This window comes from Myotis daubentonii, chromosome 16 (genome assembly GCF_963259705.1).
Source record: "Myotis daubentonii chromosome 16, mMyoDau2.1, whole genome shotgun sequence".
NCBI classification, from domain to species: Eukaryota; Metazoa; Chordata; class Mammalia; order Chiroptera; family Vespertilionidae; genus Myotis; species Myotis daubentonii.
Genome location: NC_081855.1, coordinates 21,470,386 through 21,484,137, shown reverse-complemented (window position 1 = coordinate 21,484,137; position 13,752 = coordinate 21,470,386). Strand labels below are relative to the sequence as shown.

Sequence of the window (13,752 nt, the reverse complement as noted above, 5' to 3'; positions counted from 1 at the left end):
TCACTCGCCATTTTCTTTCCCTCTTGAGAAAGCCTCACCATCATTTGTGATTTTCCTCTGGTCCTGGGCTAAGCTATTTTCTTTTTTGATAAAGAGCTTAAATATCCACTAGGGGTCCCTGTCCTGGGTGAAGCCATATTAGAAATCCCAGAGGTGAGCAGTGGGACCCCAGGCTCACTCAGCTATCTAAGGGGGGAGGGGGCTGGTTTGGGCCCATTCATTCAGGAAATAGATGAGAGGCCCTGCCAGGTACAGACACGTCTCTAGGCACTGACCATAATCCAGTGCACAGTGCAGACCCCAAGCCTGCACTCCAGACCTTCCTTCTAGTCGGGAGCGATTCAGTCACACTAGGCTGCACAGGCTCATAGTGTCCACAGGACAGCTGATGTGACGTCCTCCTGGCCTCCTCGAGGTATCGCTGCATCTTCCCATGTTTTGAAGAGGAGGGTGGACCTCTGGACCAGCACAAAACGTGAGTGGGCTTGGGATCAGAGCTGCGAGGGGAGTATGGGGGCTGTGATTTTGAAATGCTAGCAAAACCCTGGATCCCACACATCGGAAGATTTCTGCAAGAGGACAGAAGTCTGAGGGCTTCTCCTAGAAAAAAGGAAGGGAGTCAGAGAGAGCTGTGCATGTGGAGTGGGTGGTGTGTGTGAGGGGAGGGGATGGGGCTGCCCACACAGAGAAGAGCTCCCAGAGGCTGGGCTTAGGCAGGAGCACAGAGCTGCTCAGGTCAGTGCCCAGGGCCTGCAGTCTGGAGGACTCCTGGGGAGGGGGCTTGAACTGGGACTTCAGTGATGGAGATGGGAGGTTGCTTTTTTGGAAGCCACACAAAAGGCAGTCATGGTGGTAACATGGTCTCTTCCTGGATCTACAGAAGCAGCTCCAGAGCAAGATGAAGAAACACCTGAAGAGGAAACGCCAACTCTGGTGGCCTCTCCTGAGCCAGAGCAGGCTCCAGGCACAGCTGTCACTGAGCTCCCAGATGTGGACCCACCTGCAGCTTGTGAGCAACTCACCTCAGCTCCTGGGAGGCCTGTGGTCCCAGGTCCTGGGCGGCAGCCTGTGTCAGCTGCCATGGCAGACAGGGCATTCCCTCCCCAATAACAGCAGTTTTCAAAATGTTTGTGTTTATCTTACATATCCTTTGATTTTGGTTTTTCTTATGCTATTGAGTAAAATAAAATACATTTTGAATAAAATTTTATAAAATACTATTAACAAATTTAACTTAAATTACATAAAATTTAATTCTATGATCTTCAAAGTGCCAATTTCAACATCATTAAGTACTTTCACAATTTTCGGCCACCATTGCATCATATCACAATCCCGCTCCAGAATATTTCATCCAGACCATCCAGGTGGTAGCCGTCATCGCTCCTCCTCCCCACTCAGCCCTGACAGCCCCTCACCTCGAAGTGTCCCCATGGATTTACCTTTTGTGGGTTTTCCCAGAAGCACATGAGTCCTTTCCTGCCTGACTACGTAATGAATCAGATGCGAAGACCGATTGGGATTTGGTGGCAACGAACACAATTTTTACTAAGAGGGAAAATCCCTAAGAGGCAAACATTATGTGTAAAAAGAAGCCTCAATATTCAATATTTGTACTACTTTGGGGTATGGAGCACTGTGAGAATTATGACATGAGAGTTGTAAACCATTGGGAAATGCCTGGGTCCCTGAGACACCTATAAAATCCTTCTTTTCCTGGACAGGCAGCGTTTAATCTGTGGGTAGTATTTTGTTCTACTATGCATAGTCTAAAGGTATGAAAGTCAGATGTTTCTCTTTATCATCATATGTTAAGTAATAAAATATACGCTTTTTAAAAGATTTTAGAAAAATGTTTTTTAAAATATCATTTTATTGATTTTAGAGACAGCGGATAGGAGAGGGATAGACTGATAGAAACACAGATGAGAGAAAACCATTCAATGGCTGCCTCCTGCGTGCCCCCTGAGGGGATCCAGCCAGCAACCTGAGCATGTGCCCTAACCAGGAATCAAACCGGGAACTTTTTGGTTCATAAGTCAACACAAAACCACTGAGTCACATGAGACGGGCAGAAAAAATATTGTTCTTTAGTTAAATGAGGATTTAAATGTGACCAAAAGAAGATACATTCACTCCTTCTACCAAGAAATAATTGCCATGAACAAGAGGCTTCCATCTTCCCAGCTCAGTGCTGCGGTCTGTGGGTGTTGCTGGGAGAGGGTCTCAGGGCTGTGCTTCTGTGTAAGCTGACATCTCCACAGGTGGCCATAGCACAGTCCTGTTCTCCTCATTCATTCTCAGTGACCAACACAGACTCCTTGACGGGTCAAGTTCATGGCTAAGGTGTTCCATTGTAATCACCGAGAGGCCCACGCCCAGGAGGGTAGACAGTGGATGTTTTTGTTTGGGGCAGTGACAGGGGAGGCGCTGGGCGGCGGGGTGGGGGGAGAGGGAGAGAGAGAAACATCAATGATGAGAGAGAATCATTGATTGGCTGCCTCCTTCATAGACCCGGAATCAAGCCGTGACCACCTGGTTCATAGGTTGACACTCAACCACTGAGCCACACTAGTGGGGCCTGATTAATATTTTTTTTCGTATGCACATGCCACATTTTTAAATCCAATCTGTCAGATGGTAGAAAGGATTCCCCTACAGGTTTCAAAGGGAGCAAGCCCTTCTAATACTGATGCTTGATTTCAGACATCTAGCCTTTAGAACTGTGAACCATGAATTTCCATCGTTTTAAGCCACCCAGCCTGTAGTCCTTTGTTATGGCAGCTCTAGGAAACTAATCTATCGGACCTTCTTTGCTAGTGAGACTAGGTTCTAGCGAAGTTACTTATGTGAATAATTTAACACCTCGGAAGAAGACCTTCTCCCAGAGATCATTCATTTCTTTCCAAGGCGATTCGTTTCTGCTTCTGGTGGTTCCTGGCAGCTGTCTGTCTTAGTCTGTTCAGACTGCTAGACTATCATAGACTGGATGGCGTATAAACAACAGAAATTTATTTCTCATAGTTTTGGAGGCTGGAAAGTCCAAGACCAAGGTGCCAGCAGGTTCAGTGCCTGACAAGGGCTCACTTCCTGGTCCATGTCATAGTTGGCCATATTTCCATTGTGTCTTCACACGACAGAAGGGATGAGTGGCAGAAGGGGTAAGGAAGCTCTTTGGGGGTCACCTTTATATATTTTTTAAATCCTTACATAAGGAGGAGGATATTTTTTCTATTGATTTTAGAGAGAGAGGACGGGAGGGGGGAGGGAGGAGAGACAGATAGGGAAGAGAGAGAGAAACATCCATGTGACAGAGACATATCGATCGGTTGCCTCCCACACACTCCCAGACTGGGGACTAGGACCTGACCTGCAACCCTGGTATGTGCCTTTGACCAAGAATTGAACCTGTAACCCTCCAGTGTGCAGGCCTATGCTCTAACCACTGAGCGCACTGGCCAGGGCTCTGGGGTCATTTTTAAAGGGCACTGATCCCATTCATGAGGCCTCTACCCTCATGAGCTAATCTAATCACCTGCCAAAGGCCCCACCTCTGAATACCATCACAATAAGACATTTGAACTTTGGTGGGGACACAAAACTTCAGCCCATAACAGTGGCACTACCTGTCCAACACAACTTTAAACCGGTTCAAGGCTTTAAGATTTCTGACCACCAAGAGCATGTGTACCTAGGCTGAAAATTAATATGAAGGCTGGTTCTTCCATGAATGTAATACTTCAGTACTAGTTTTCCTCTTTTAGTTGAGAATTATTTTTTAAAGTATATTTAATTTTGCTGTAGATTTTTATTGATGTTTTAGCTTCTACTATCATTTATAATTTTGATGTTTAGAAAAATGTTTCTGAATGATGAAGAGCCTTAACATCCACACATTACATCCCTAAGCCAACAATGCAAGCCTAACAATGGAGTGTCAACTTCTAGTAAGACCACCAAGTCTATAATTCTTTGCAGTGAGACTAAATTGCAAACACAATGGGAGAGCAAGGGAGTGACACTGGAGGTAGCAGGTGCATGTGGATCTCAGTGCTACAGGCTGAGCTATTGGAGTGGAGCTGAGGCTGCTATTACTGAGGGTTGAATGCTTCGGGCTCAATCCTAGAGCAGTCTGTGGTATATTTGAAACAGTATTTATCACAAATAACAGGAGCTAAAAGTATATTATTTGGGGAAGAGGGATTGATTGGAAGTGGGTGTGAGAGTAAGTCACACCACATAATCATTGACATCATGTACCTTAGAATTAGACAAATACAAGTTTGCATCCCAATTCCTCAAAGTTTTAACTCTGTGGCCTTAGGCAAATTACTGAATCACTCTGAACCTCAATGTATTTATCTGTAAAATGGAAATAATAAAAGGGGTCTACTTCAGGGAACTGTTTAAAGGGTTGATTGGGATTCAGTGCATATAAAGCTCATGGTATGATGTAACATACATGGCAAGCACAGGATAAATGTTACCAATTGTTATGTTAGTAACAACATTTGTGGTCTCCTGCTAGGAACTTTGTGTATTACTTCATTTAATCCTCCCAGCAACCTGAAGAGGGGATAGTACTCTCATTCCAAAGGCAAGAATACTGGGGTCCAAAGGGGTTCAATAGCTGCTAGTAACAGGAGAGCAGGTCTATTCTTCTACAAAGTCCAGAAGAGGGTAGGCTCTCACCTGGACGATGGGAGTAATTCACTGAGGAGGACATGAGAGTCCAAGGGCTGCACTACACAACCTCTCCAAATCCCTGTCTTTCCTCCTCTCTCCCACTAGGCTGGCATCTTCTAAGGTCCTGGCCCAGAAGCTAGTGGTAGGGTGCATCTTCCCAGGGGCCCCCGGGCCCTCCCAGCACAGCACTGCTCCCGCCACCTCTCAGAATCATTATGGGACTCCCACAGCATGGTCTCTGTGGCCTCACTAACAAGGCCCTGGGTGAGAATGTATGTTGTTCCCGAGAATTCATTAAGAATTTGACGTTTGAAAAGGTTTCTCCAGTTTCTGCCTCCTTTCTTGGGTTTCTCCCTCATCTCCAGCTTCAGAAGTCAGCTTGTCTCTGCCCACAGGTCCTATTTGGACTACACATCTAAGAGAGCCAAGTTCCCTGGGTGACAAACAACTCCCCTATGTCCTAGGCATTAAGTGGAGTTATTACAGTAACTGCCCAAATTATCCCTGAAGATTAATATGGAAAGGGGGGTAGGAATGTTTGGAGAATTTCTAAATCAACAGAGTCATGAGGCCCCACTGCTTGGCCGCTGTAGTATTAATTAGGGCTTGTATTATCTCCTGTCCTTAGCTTGCCCCCTCTTCTCCTCCCTCTTCTTGGGCTAATTTTGAGGTTCCACGAGGATAACCCTACGGTGGAGAAGTCCATGTCAGAGATGGTCTCAGCCTCTTTATCTCGTTTCCATATATATAGCCCCTTATCTGCCTCCTGAGCAGCTGACGGAGCGTGGGCAGGTTGTTGCCCCTTTTACATCCCTTTCCATAAAGCCTCGCTGGCCTCCGCACCAACACAAGGCGAGTTCTTCCGTGGCCCTCCCTCTGCTACCATGTAACAGGGAAGGGACTTTAGTTGTTATTGAGTAGTAAAACCTCCTGGGTTTATAGATGCAGCAACCAAGGTCTCACAAGCAAAAAATCAGAGGCTTGCTCAGGATGACATATCAGGTGAGTGGAAGAACTGGGACTATGACCCAGAGATTGGAGTTCCTCCTTCAGGCATCTTTATCAGTTCCCTCTCTTTTAGATGAAAGCTTATTGTTTTAAAATTTTTTATTAATTTTTATTCTGTTATGGGTGAACAGGATGAGATTCAGTGTTCCACTTCCCTTATGGGGAACTCAATCCTTATTGGGCAGCCTGACCAGGTCGCTAAGACCAACCTTAGTGCGTGAAGGACCTAGTGGAACTTCAGAGCAGGATGTGGTCACAGCATAACAGACAGCTTGAAGAACAGAATTGCAGGACCCTAAGAGTAATGGTCTAGAAGGGATCCCTTGCCTCTGATCACGCTTGTGATTTCATCAGCACGGATGTCCTGGATGGATAGTCCAGTGGACAGCCCAGAATTTAGAAGTTCTCATGTAAGCTTCATCCTTTATTGACTAAAGACTAGTCAGCAGCTCATGATTTACTTATTTTTAAGGACTATTTCTTCTGTTATAGAAAATATATGGAAAATTTATATAAAACTGTGTCAGTGTGTGGATTGCTACAACTCTATGCCCCATATAGACACAAGGAGCCATCTCTACAGCACTAACGTTGTGCCTTTTACACAACTCTACTGCCTCCAAATCATATCAAAGTCCAGCACAAATGCCAACCTGTCCAGAAGCCCTTTCCTCACTTCTGTAGGCCACAATGATGCCCTCTCTGTCAGAATATATTAATTTATCTATGAATGGAACATTACTAAAATGAATTTATGTATATACTTCTTAAAGTTAATCAGATTTGAATCTTATCCTAAAATGGACTGTAGGAAGTACACTGAATCACTAACTGATTGGGCCAGCAGGTGAAGTGGCGAGTACCATGTAGAAGACAAAGTGCAGCTGGAATGTTGAAGATGTAAATATCACTTTAAGATGGGCACAGATCAGGGAGGTATTTCTGGAGGAGGGAGCACTTGAGCTCAGAGAAGGAAATTCTATATAGAGGAAACAACGTGAGTAAAGATGGGGATATAGGAAGTCACAAAGCTTGCAATCTGATGACATGCAGTCGCTGACTGTGACCGTGACCCTCCCAAGGCACTTATTTGGACTTCAGCTAATACAACCTGGGCTCTACAAGGGTACAGCTACAGAGATTGTGGGACGGGACCTTTAGGTCATAAGAATGAGTCAGAAATAGATTTTGAGAGAATTGCAGGAGAAGGACATGGCCTTATGATCCTTGAGATATCTTGGTTTTCTTAGAGCAGCGGTATGTGTAAAGGTTAAGGGCAGGCTCTGGAGTCAGACTACATGGGTGAAAATCCTGCCTCTGTCATTTGCTTTATGTGACTTAAGCCCCGCCCCCTCCCCCCCCCCCCTCCCCCTCGGTGAAACAGGGATTAAAAATTGTATTCATCTAATAGGGAGGTTGTGAGGAATAAGTGAGTTCATACATGCAAAGCACTTAGACCTACACAGGGTGCCTAGTCCAGAGTCAGTGTCTTGGTAACTGTTAGCTATGATTATTATCAGGGAATGCTCCCAGGAAAGTCTGTCAGTATTAAAGATATTGGGGCAGCCTGTGCAGTAGAAATCACAGGGGAAGTGGTTTCTGGTTTCTCTTTTGTTCAGTTAGTTTATTGCAGTGGTTCTCAACCTTCCTAATGCCCCGACCCTTTAATACAGTTCCTCATGTTGTGGTGACCCCCAATTTCCTTTGTTACAAATTGAACATAATTAAAGCATAGTGATTAATCACAAAACAATATGTAACTATATATGTGTTTTCCGATGGTCTTAGGCAATCCCTGTGAAAGGGTCGTTAGACCCCCAAAGGGGTCGCGACCCACAGGTTAAGAACCGCTGGTTTATTGTGATGTGGCACTTCATAGGTATGTCTTGATCATGCATAGGAGGTGGTACTTTGTAAAATATTATTAGAATAAACTGTATTAATTTAGACACATTAGAAAGTAGAGAAGAGTAGAAGAAAGATAATAAAAATCACCTGTATTATAACTCAAATCACGGATACATTTTGGTATTTCCTTCAAGTCTTGTTTCTCTGTGTGTGAGTGTGTTGAGTATTTTTGTGTTAATATTTAAATAATATTATGTAGTATAGTTTTTCAGTATTAGGGTGCTTAATATTTTTCTGTTGCAGGGAAGTTTATATACTATATGATATTCTACTCATTAAAGTTTAAACAAAATTTATTTCTATAGTTTTATGAGCCTAGAGCTTGCCACTAGAGTAATTACTTATTTGACAAATTTTTTCATTTTTATCCCTCTGTTTTATTTGACTTTTGAGACTATTTAAAATATATTTTAATTTACATTGTCCTATAATTGTGCCTATTTTACTTAAATTTTTTATTTAAGTAATATAGAGTTATAGGGAGTATGCTCTTAAAATTTATTTTTTCTTGTGTATCTCTGGCTGTAATATTTTCTATTTGTAATTGTTTGCATTTAGCCTTTTTTTTCTTGCTTATACTTACTTGCCCAGATATCAGCTTATTGGCTTATTTAAATGGATTTACTTTTCTTTTGTTTTTCTAACATATTGTTTACTCATTCATTCTATCACTCTGTCTCCCACTAACTCAGTCTTCTTCCCCAGAGAAGACCAATACTTTCAGTGTCTTGAGTATTCTTCTGGATATATATATATATATATATATATATATATATATATATTACAAACAAAAACTATATTATATTATATTATTTATATTATATTATTTATATTACTAGGGGTCTGGTGCACAAAGATTTGTGCACAGGGGGAAGGGGGATACCCTCAACCTGACCTGCACCCTCTCCAATCTGGGAGTTTCTGTCTGTCTTTGCAATCATATGAATGAATTGTCTGAGACCCCCAACCCAGTTTGGTTTGTTGCTCACAGAATAATAGAGGCTTTTTTTTTTATTTGCTTCATTGGTGGAGATTTCCTGGAAGTTTTAGGATATCTTCCCTTTTTTTCCTAGACACTCTGATTTTACTTATGTCTCTCACCTTTGCTTTCCCTCCATCCCCCACTGCAACAGTAACTTACTCCAGGCTCACTTTGCTCTAGTGTCACCAGAACTATGATTCCCAGCATTCCTGGTGCTCCCCACCCTCTGGGCTTCCACTTCAGGTCCTGGGGCTGCCATCAGAACTACTATTCCTAGAATTTCTGGAGCTCTCCATGCTGGGAGCAACTGAGGGAGCCATATCCCCCCAAGCTGCCAGCTCTCCTGCTTCTGCTCTCCTGTGTATGCAAATTAACCACCATCTCTGTCAGGTTAATCTGCATATTCACCCTGATTGGCTGGTGAGCATAGCAAAGGAACAGTCAATTTACATGTTTCTCTTTTATTATATAAGATTTATATTATATTATATTATATTATATTATATTATATTATATTATATTAATTAATCAGTGTGCCTATGTGTATTCTTTTTCTCCTTTTCAATGTAAACCAAAGCATACTATATTCATCCTACAAGTTGTATTTTACATTTAATAATATGGCTTTGATATCTTTCACATTAGCACAGACAGAGCTGTTTTCTATAGCTGCATAGTATTCCTTTGTAAAGATATACCATTATGAATTTAGCCAGTCCTCTGTTAAAGAACAGTTAGGTTATTTTCAATTATTTGCTATTACAAACAGTGCTGCAACAAACAGCTTCATGCATATGTCACTTTTTAAATGTGCCCATATATCTGTTAGATAAATTCTCAGAAGTGGAATTTCTGGGTGAAAGGACAAACACACTAGTAATTTTGAAAAATATTGCCAAATTTTCCTTGTTCCTTTTCAATTCTACCTTATAACTACCATGCAAATTCCCCTTGTGGCCAACCCTAACCTGGAATCATACAGAGAATGGAATTTGGGAATGTAGTTCCACCTTAGCTAATTTGCTGGAAGTTTTAAATTTTTATAGATCAGTCAATTTTGGTTATTTTTAAGTTTTTTCTATATTTTGAGTCATCCTTATACTATTAAAATTCCACATTTCCCCCAATAATTTTAATTTTGCATTTAAATATTTGATCCATTTAGAATTTTATTTTTGCAAAATATATGAGGTACATATACAACTTACGTTTTTCCAAGATAGCTATGTTATTGCTTCTATTCATAGTACTTATTGCACAATACATTTTCCCATTCATTTAAGATGCCACTTACCTCATGTATTAAATTCCAACATTACCTTAGGTCTATTCCTGGACTTGTCATTTTTTTAAAGCTTATAAAATGTCATTTTATTTTCATTTTTTCTCAGCTTTTTTGAAGTATGACTGACAAGTAAAATTAAAATATGTTTGAAATGTACAACATAATGATTACATACATTTACATTGTGAAAGGATTCCTACAATCAAGTTAATGAACACATCTATCACCTCACATAGTTACATTTTTTTTTTTTTTTTGGTGAGAACATTTAAGTTCTCTTAGCAAATTTCAATGATGCAATGCAGTATTATTAACAACTAGAGGCTGGGTGCACGAATTCTTGCATGGGTGGGGTCCCTTGGCCTGGCCGGTGATTGAGGCCGATTGGGGCCGTCTCACCCAGTCCTGATCAGCCAGACCCCAGCAGCAAGCTAACCTACTGGTTGGAGCGTCTGCTCCCTCATGGTCAGTGTGCATCATAGTGACTGGCTGAGTGGTCAACCAAACAGTTGACCAATTGGTCGGACACTTAGCATATTAGGCTTTTATATATATAGATAGTCACCATCTTATACATTTAATCCTTAAACTTCATTCTTCTTTTAACCAGATGCACCCTTTTTCCAGCCTCTCCCCATTTCTTATAGTTCTTTTCTAATTTCTTGATTTGATTTTTTAATCAATGTTCTTTCTTTTTGTTAATATATTTACTTAAGGTTATACATTTTCTTCTGAACATTGACTTAATGATAATTCTTTAGTGTGTATTGATTTCATTATCTCCCCTTTTCCTCCCACAGATGTTATTCATTTTTAGTTTTGATTCCCTCTTTGGTCCAACTGTTTTTTAAAATATTGGGATTTATTGGTAAAAATTATTTTCCTTTAAATTGGATTGTGATTAAATATTATTGTTTGAATTATTTATGCTTTAAGAATTTGCAAAATTTCTGGTTTATATATGCTCTTTGGGGAGGGTGAATGTTTTATGGGCATTTGAAAAAAGTGAGTATAAGAGAAAAAAAGAAAAAGATGAGCATATCAGTTCTACCTCTTGAATAATTAATTATATTGATGTATTTTATAGCCTTACTTTTCTGTCAAATTAACTCTATTATAAAAGTCACTAAAATCCACTAGCTATTATTCTATTTCTTCTTGAAATCCTGCACTTTTGGCTGTATATATCAATACCAGATATTGGGAGCATTCATTTGCATAACTATTATGTCTTCTGGCACATAATAGGGGTGAGTTACTTTAGCATTTCCCTGTCTGTAATCAATGTAGATAGGTAACAGATGTGGGACCTATCTGTTTTCTTTATCTCTCACCCCAGCTTTATGTTTTGTCTACAGCCTGCAAATACAGCTTGCCTGTGAGATTTGTCATTTAGCTCTCCCTTGCTTCTTGAATCCAACTCAGGATCACAGAGGTAATGATGCCATACTATGCACCCTACTCCAATTATTGCAAAGAAGGGCTTTTGGTTTTATTCCCTAGTGAGTGCCCTTTTATTATGGAAATTATACTTGTCTAGATTTTACTATGGTCATGGATTTTTCTCTTTCTTCCACTTTCCTATTTAACCTCCACTATTGAAGTCCTCTGCTCTAGTTTGTGCATTAAGAGTTTTGGATATTTACTAGTTTCATTGAAGATAGAATCTAATTTGTATTCTTGTTTTGTCTGTATTGAGAAGAGATTTGAGAAGAGAAAATTCCAGATTTACTCTGCTATGTTTGAATCAAATACACGTTCTACTTATTTATTTTTCCCAAGGGTTTTGCCCTTCATAATCTCTACTAATAGATTCTTTCAGCTAATAAAAGGAGAGAAGTCCAGAATGATGATGTCACCTGTCCATGTACCTAAGAATGAAGAAAGCCATTGAGGTAAATGTCACAAGAGAGTTAATAGCTGTGGCATGTCTTTGGGAGTAGGAAAGTCCTTTCTTGGGGAGCGGGTACTGAGTAAAAGCCTCAGCATATAGAAAAAATATTTGTTTTCTTTTTGAATAAATATATCAAGAGGAATGATTCTTTATCTTCTTGGATGTTTTCCTGCAGGAACTAATGCAGCCAAAATCTGGGGCCAATGGAACAACTATTACAGAGTTCCTTCTATTGGGCTTGGTGGAGACACCAGAGCTGTGGCCTCTTATCTTTGTGTTCTTCCTGTTTGCCTACCTGGTCACAGTTGGGGGAAACCTCAGCATCCTGGCTGCCATCTTGGTGGAGCCCAAACTCCACACGCCCATGTACTTCTTCCTGGGGAACCTATCAGTGCTGGACATTGGGTGCATCACTGTCACTGTTCCCTCAACGTTGGGTCGCCTCTTGTCCCACAAGCGTGAAGTTCCCTATGGAGCCTGCCTCACACAGCTTTTCTTCTTCCATCAGTTGGCTGGTGTGGACTGCTTCCTGTTGACAGCCATGGCCTATGACCGATTTCTGGCCATCTGCCGGCCCCTCACCTACAGCGCCCGCATGAGCCATTCAGTCCAGTGGATATTGGTGGCTGTGTCCTGGGCCTGTGCCCTCACCAATGCGCTGATCCACACTATTGCCCTAACTACACTCAACTTCTGTGGTCCCAATGAGGTCAATCACTTCTACTGTGACCTGCCACAGCTCTTCCAGCTCTCTTGCTCCAGCACCCAACTCAATGAGGTGCTGCTCTTTGCTATGAGTTTCGTAATGGCAGGTGTACCTGTGGTTCTCATCATCACCTCCTACATCCATGTAACAGCTGCAGTGCTACAAATCCACTCAGTGGAGGGCAGGAAGAAAGCCTTCTTCACATGTGGCTCCCATCTCACTGTGGTTTGCCTCTTCTATGGAACTGGTATCTTCAACTACATGCGTATGGGTTCACAAAAGGCTTCAGACAAAGATAAAGCTGTTGGAATTTTTAACACTGTCTTCAACCCCATGCTGAACCCACTCATCTACAGCCTCAGGAACCCTGATGTGCAGGGTGCCCTCTGGCGGGTAATCACAGGGAAGCGTCACTGACTTAATAAGGGTTCCACTGTCACTTCCCCCTATTCTCTTTTTGGATTAAAGGAGAAATCCTCTGGGGGCAGTAACTAGGACAGACGATTCAGAACTGCTTCTATCTCTCTGAGCATAAGGATTTTTTTCTTTTTTGGTAGGGGTAATAGTTATTGCTTCCCAAAGCACCCTGCCCAGTTATAGTTTATAAATATGTAAATTAATGCTGTCAGTTCCCTTGACAAATTACAGCCTCAGTCACTGTGAGCTCCCTTTCCGGTTAGAAGTGAACCCGTGGAAGCCCTGAGTGCCTACAGGTTCACGTCCCAGAGGGAATGACTCTGGTTATAGCCTGGGTTTCCCACATATTCCTGCCAATTCTCCCACCGGAGGGCCATCTGATTCCCGGGAGTTCAGGGATAGTTGGTCTGGTAATAAAACATAGGCCTAGAGATCAGGATTATTTTACTTATCTCATCAGGCTTCTACAAGTCTAAAAATGCAGCTCATGTCTTTCTATCACACAAAGATGCCCTGGAATATAGAGGGGACAAATGGGAGAAGAACGGTCATGTGTTCTCTAGTAACTCTGGAGAACATGATTCCTGCGTGCAAATTAAAAAAAAATCCTCATCCTAGGATATGTTTAATGATTTTAGAGAGAGGGAAATACAGTGAGAAATATTGATGTGAGAGAGAAACATTGATCGTTTGCCTCCCACAGATGCCCCCACTGGGGGTCAAAGACGCAGCCTAGATATGTTCCCCTATTGGGAATTGTACACACAATCCTGAAGAATGTCAGAAGACACATTCTTCATCTCTGTCCTCAGGGGTAGGCCCACTGACCTCAGTCCAACTGCAGATCTTGAAGTGACCCCATAATC

At 41.7% G+C, this 13,752-nt stretch overlaps 1 protein-coding gene across 1 annotated transcript; it reads left to right on the top strand.

Annotated features, from left to right (window-relative positions):
• Positions 1–11,932: 11,932 nt before the first annotated feature.
• Positions 11,933–12,886, top strand: LOC132219287 (olfactory receptor 3A1-like). Its single transcript, XM_059671660.1, has one exon. The coding sequence runs from the start codon at positions 11,945–11,947 to the stop codon at positions 12,884–12,886; it is 942 nt and encodes a 313-aa protein (XP_059527643.1). The 5' UTR covers positions 11,933–11,944.
• The last annotated feature ends 866 nt before the right edge of the window (positions 12,887–13,752 follow it).

Excerpts from the sequence above, each read along its gene's own strand:
- LOC132219287 (XM_059671660.1), top strand. The coding sequence starts at position 11,945 with ATGCAGCCAAAATCTGGGGCCAATGGAACAACTATTACAGAGTTCCTT.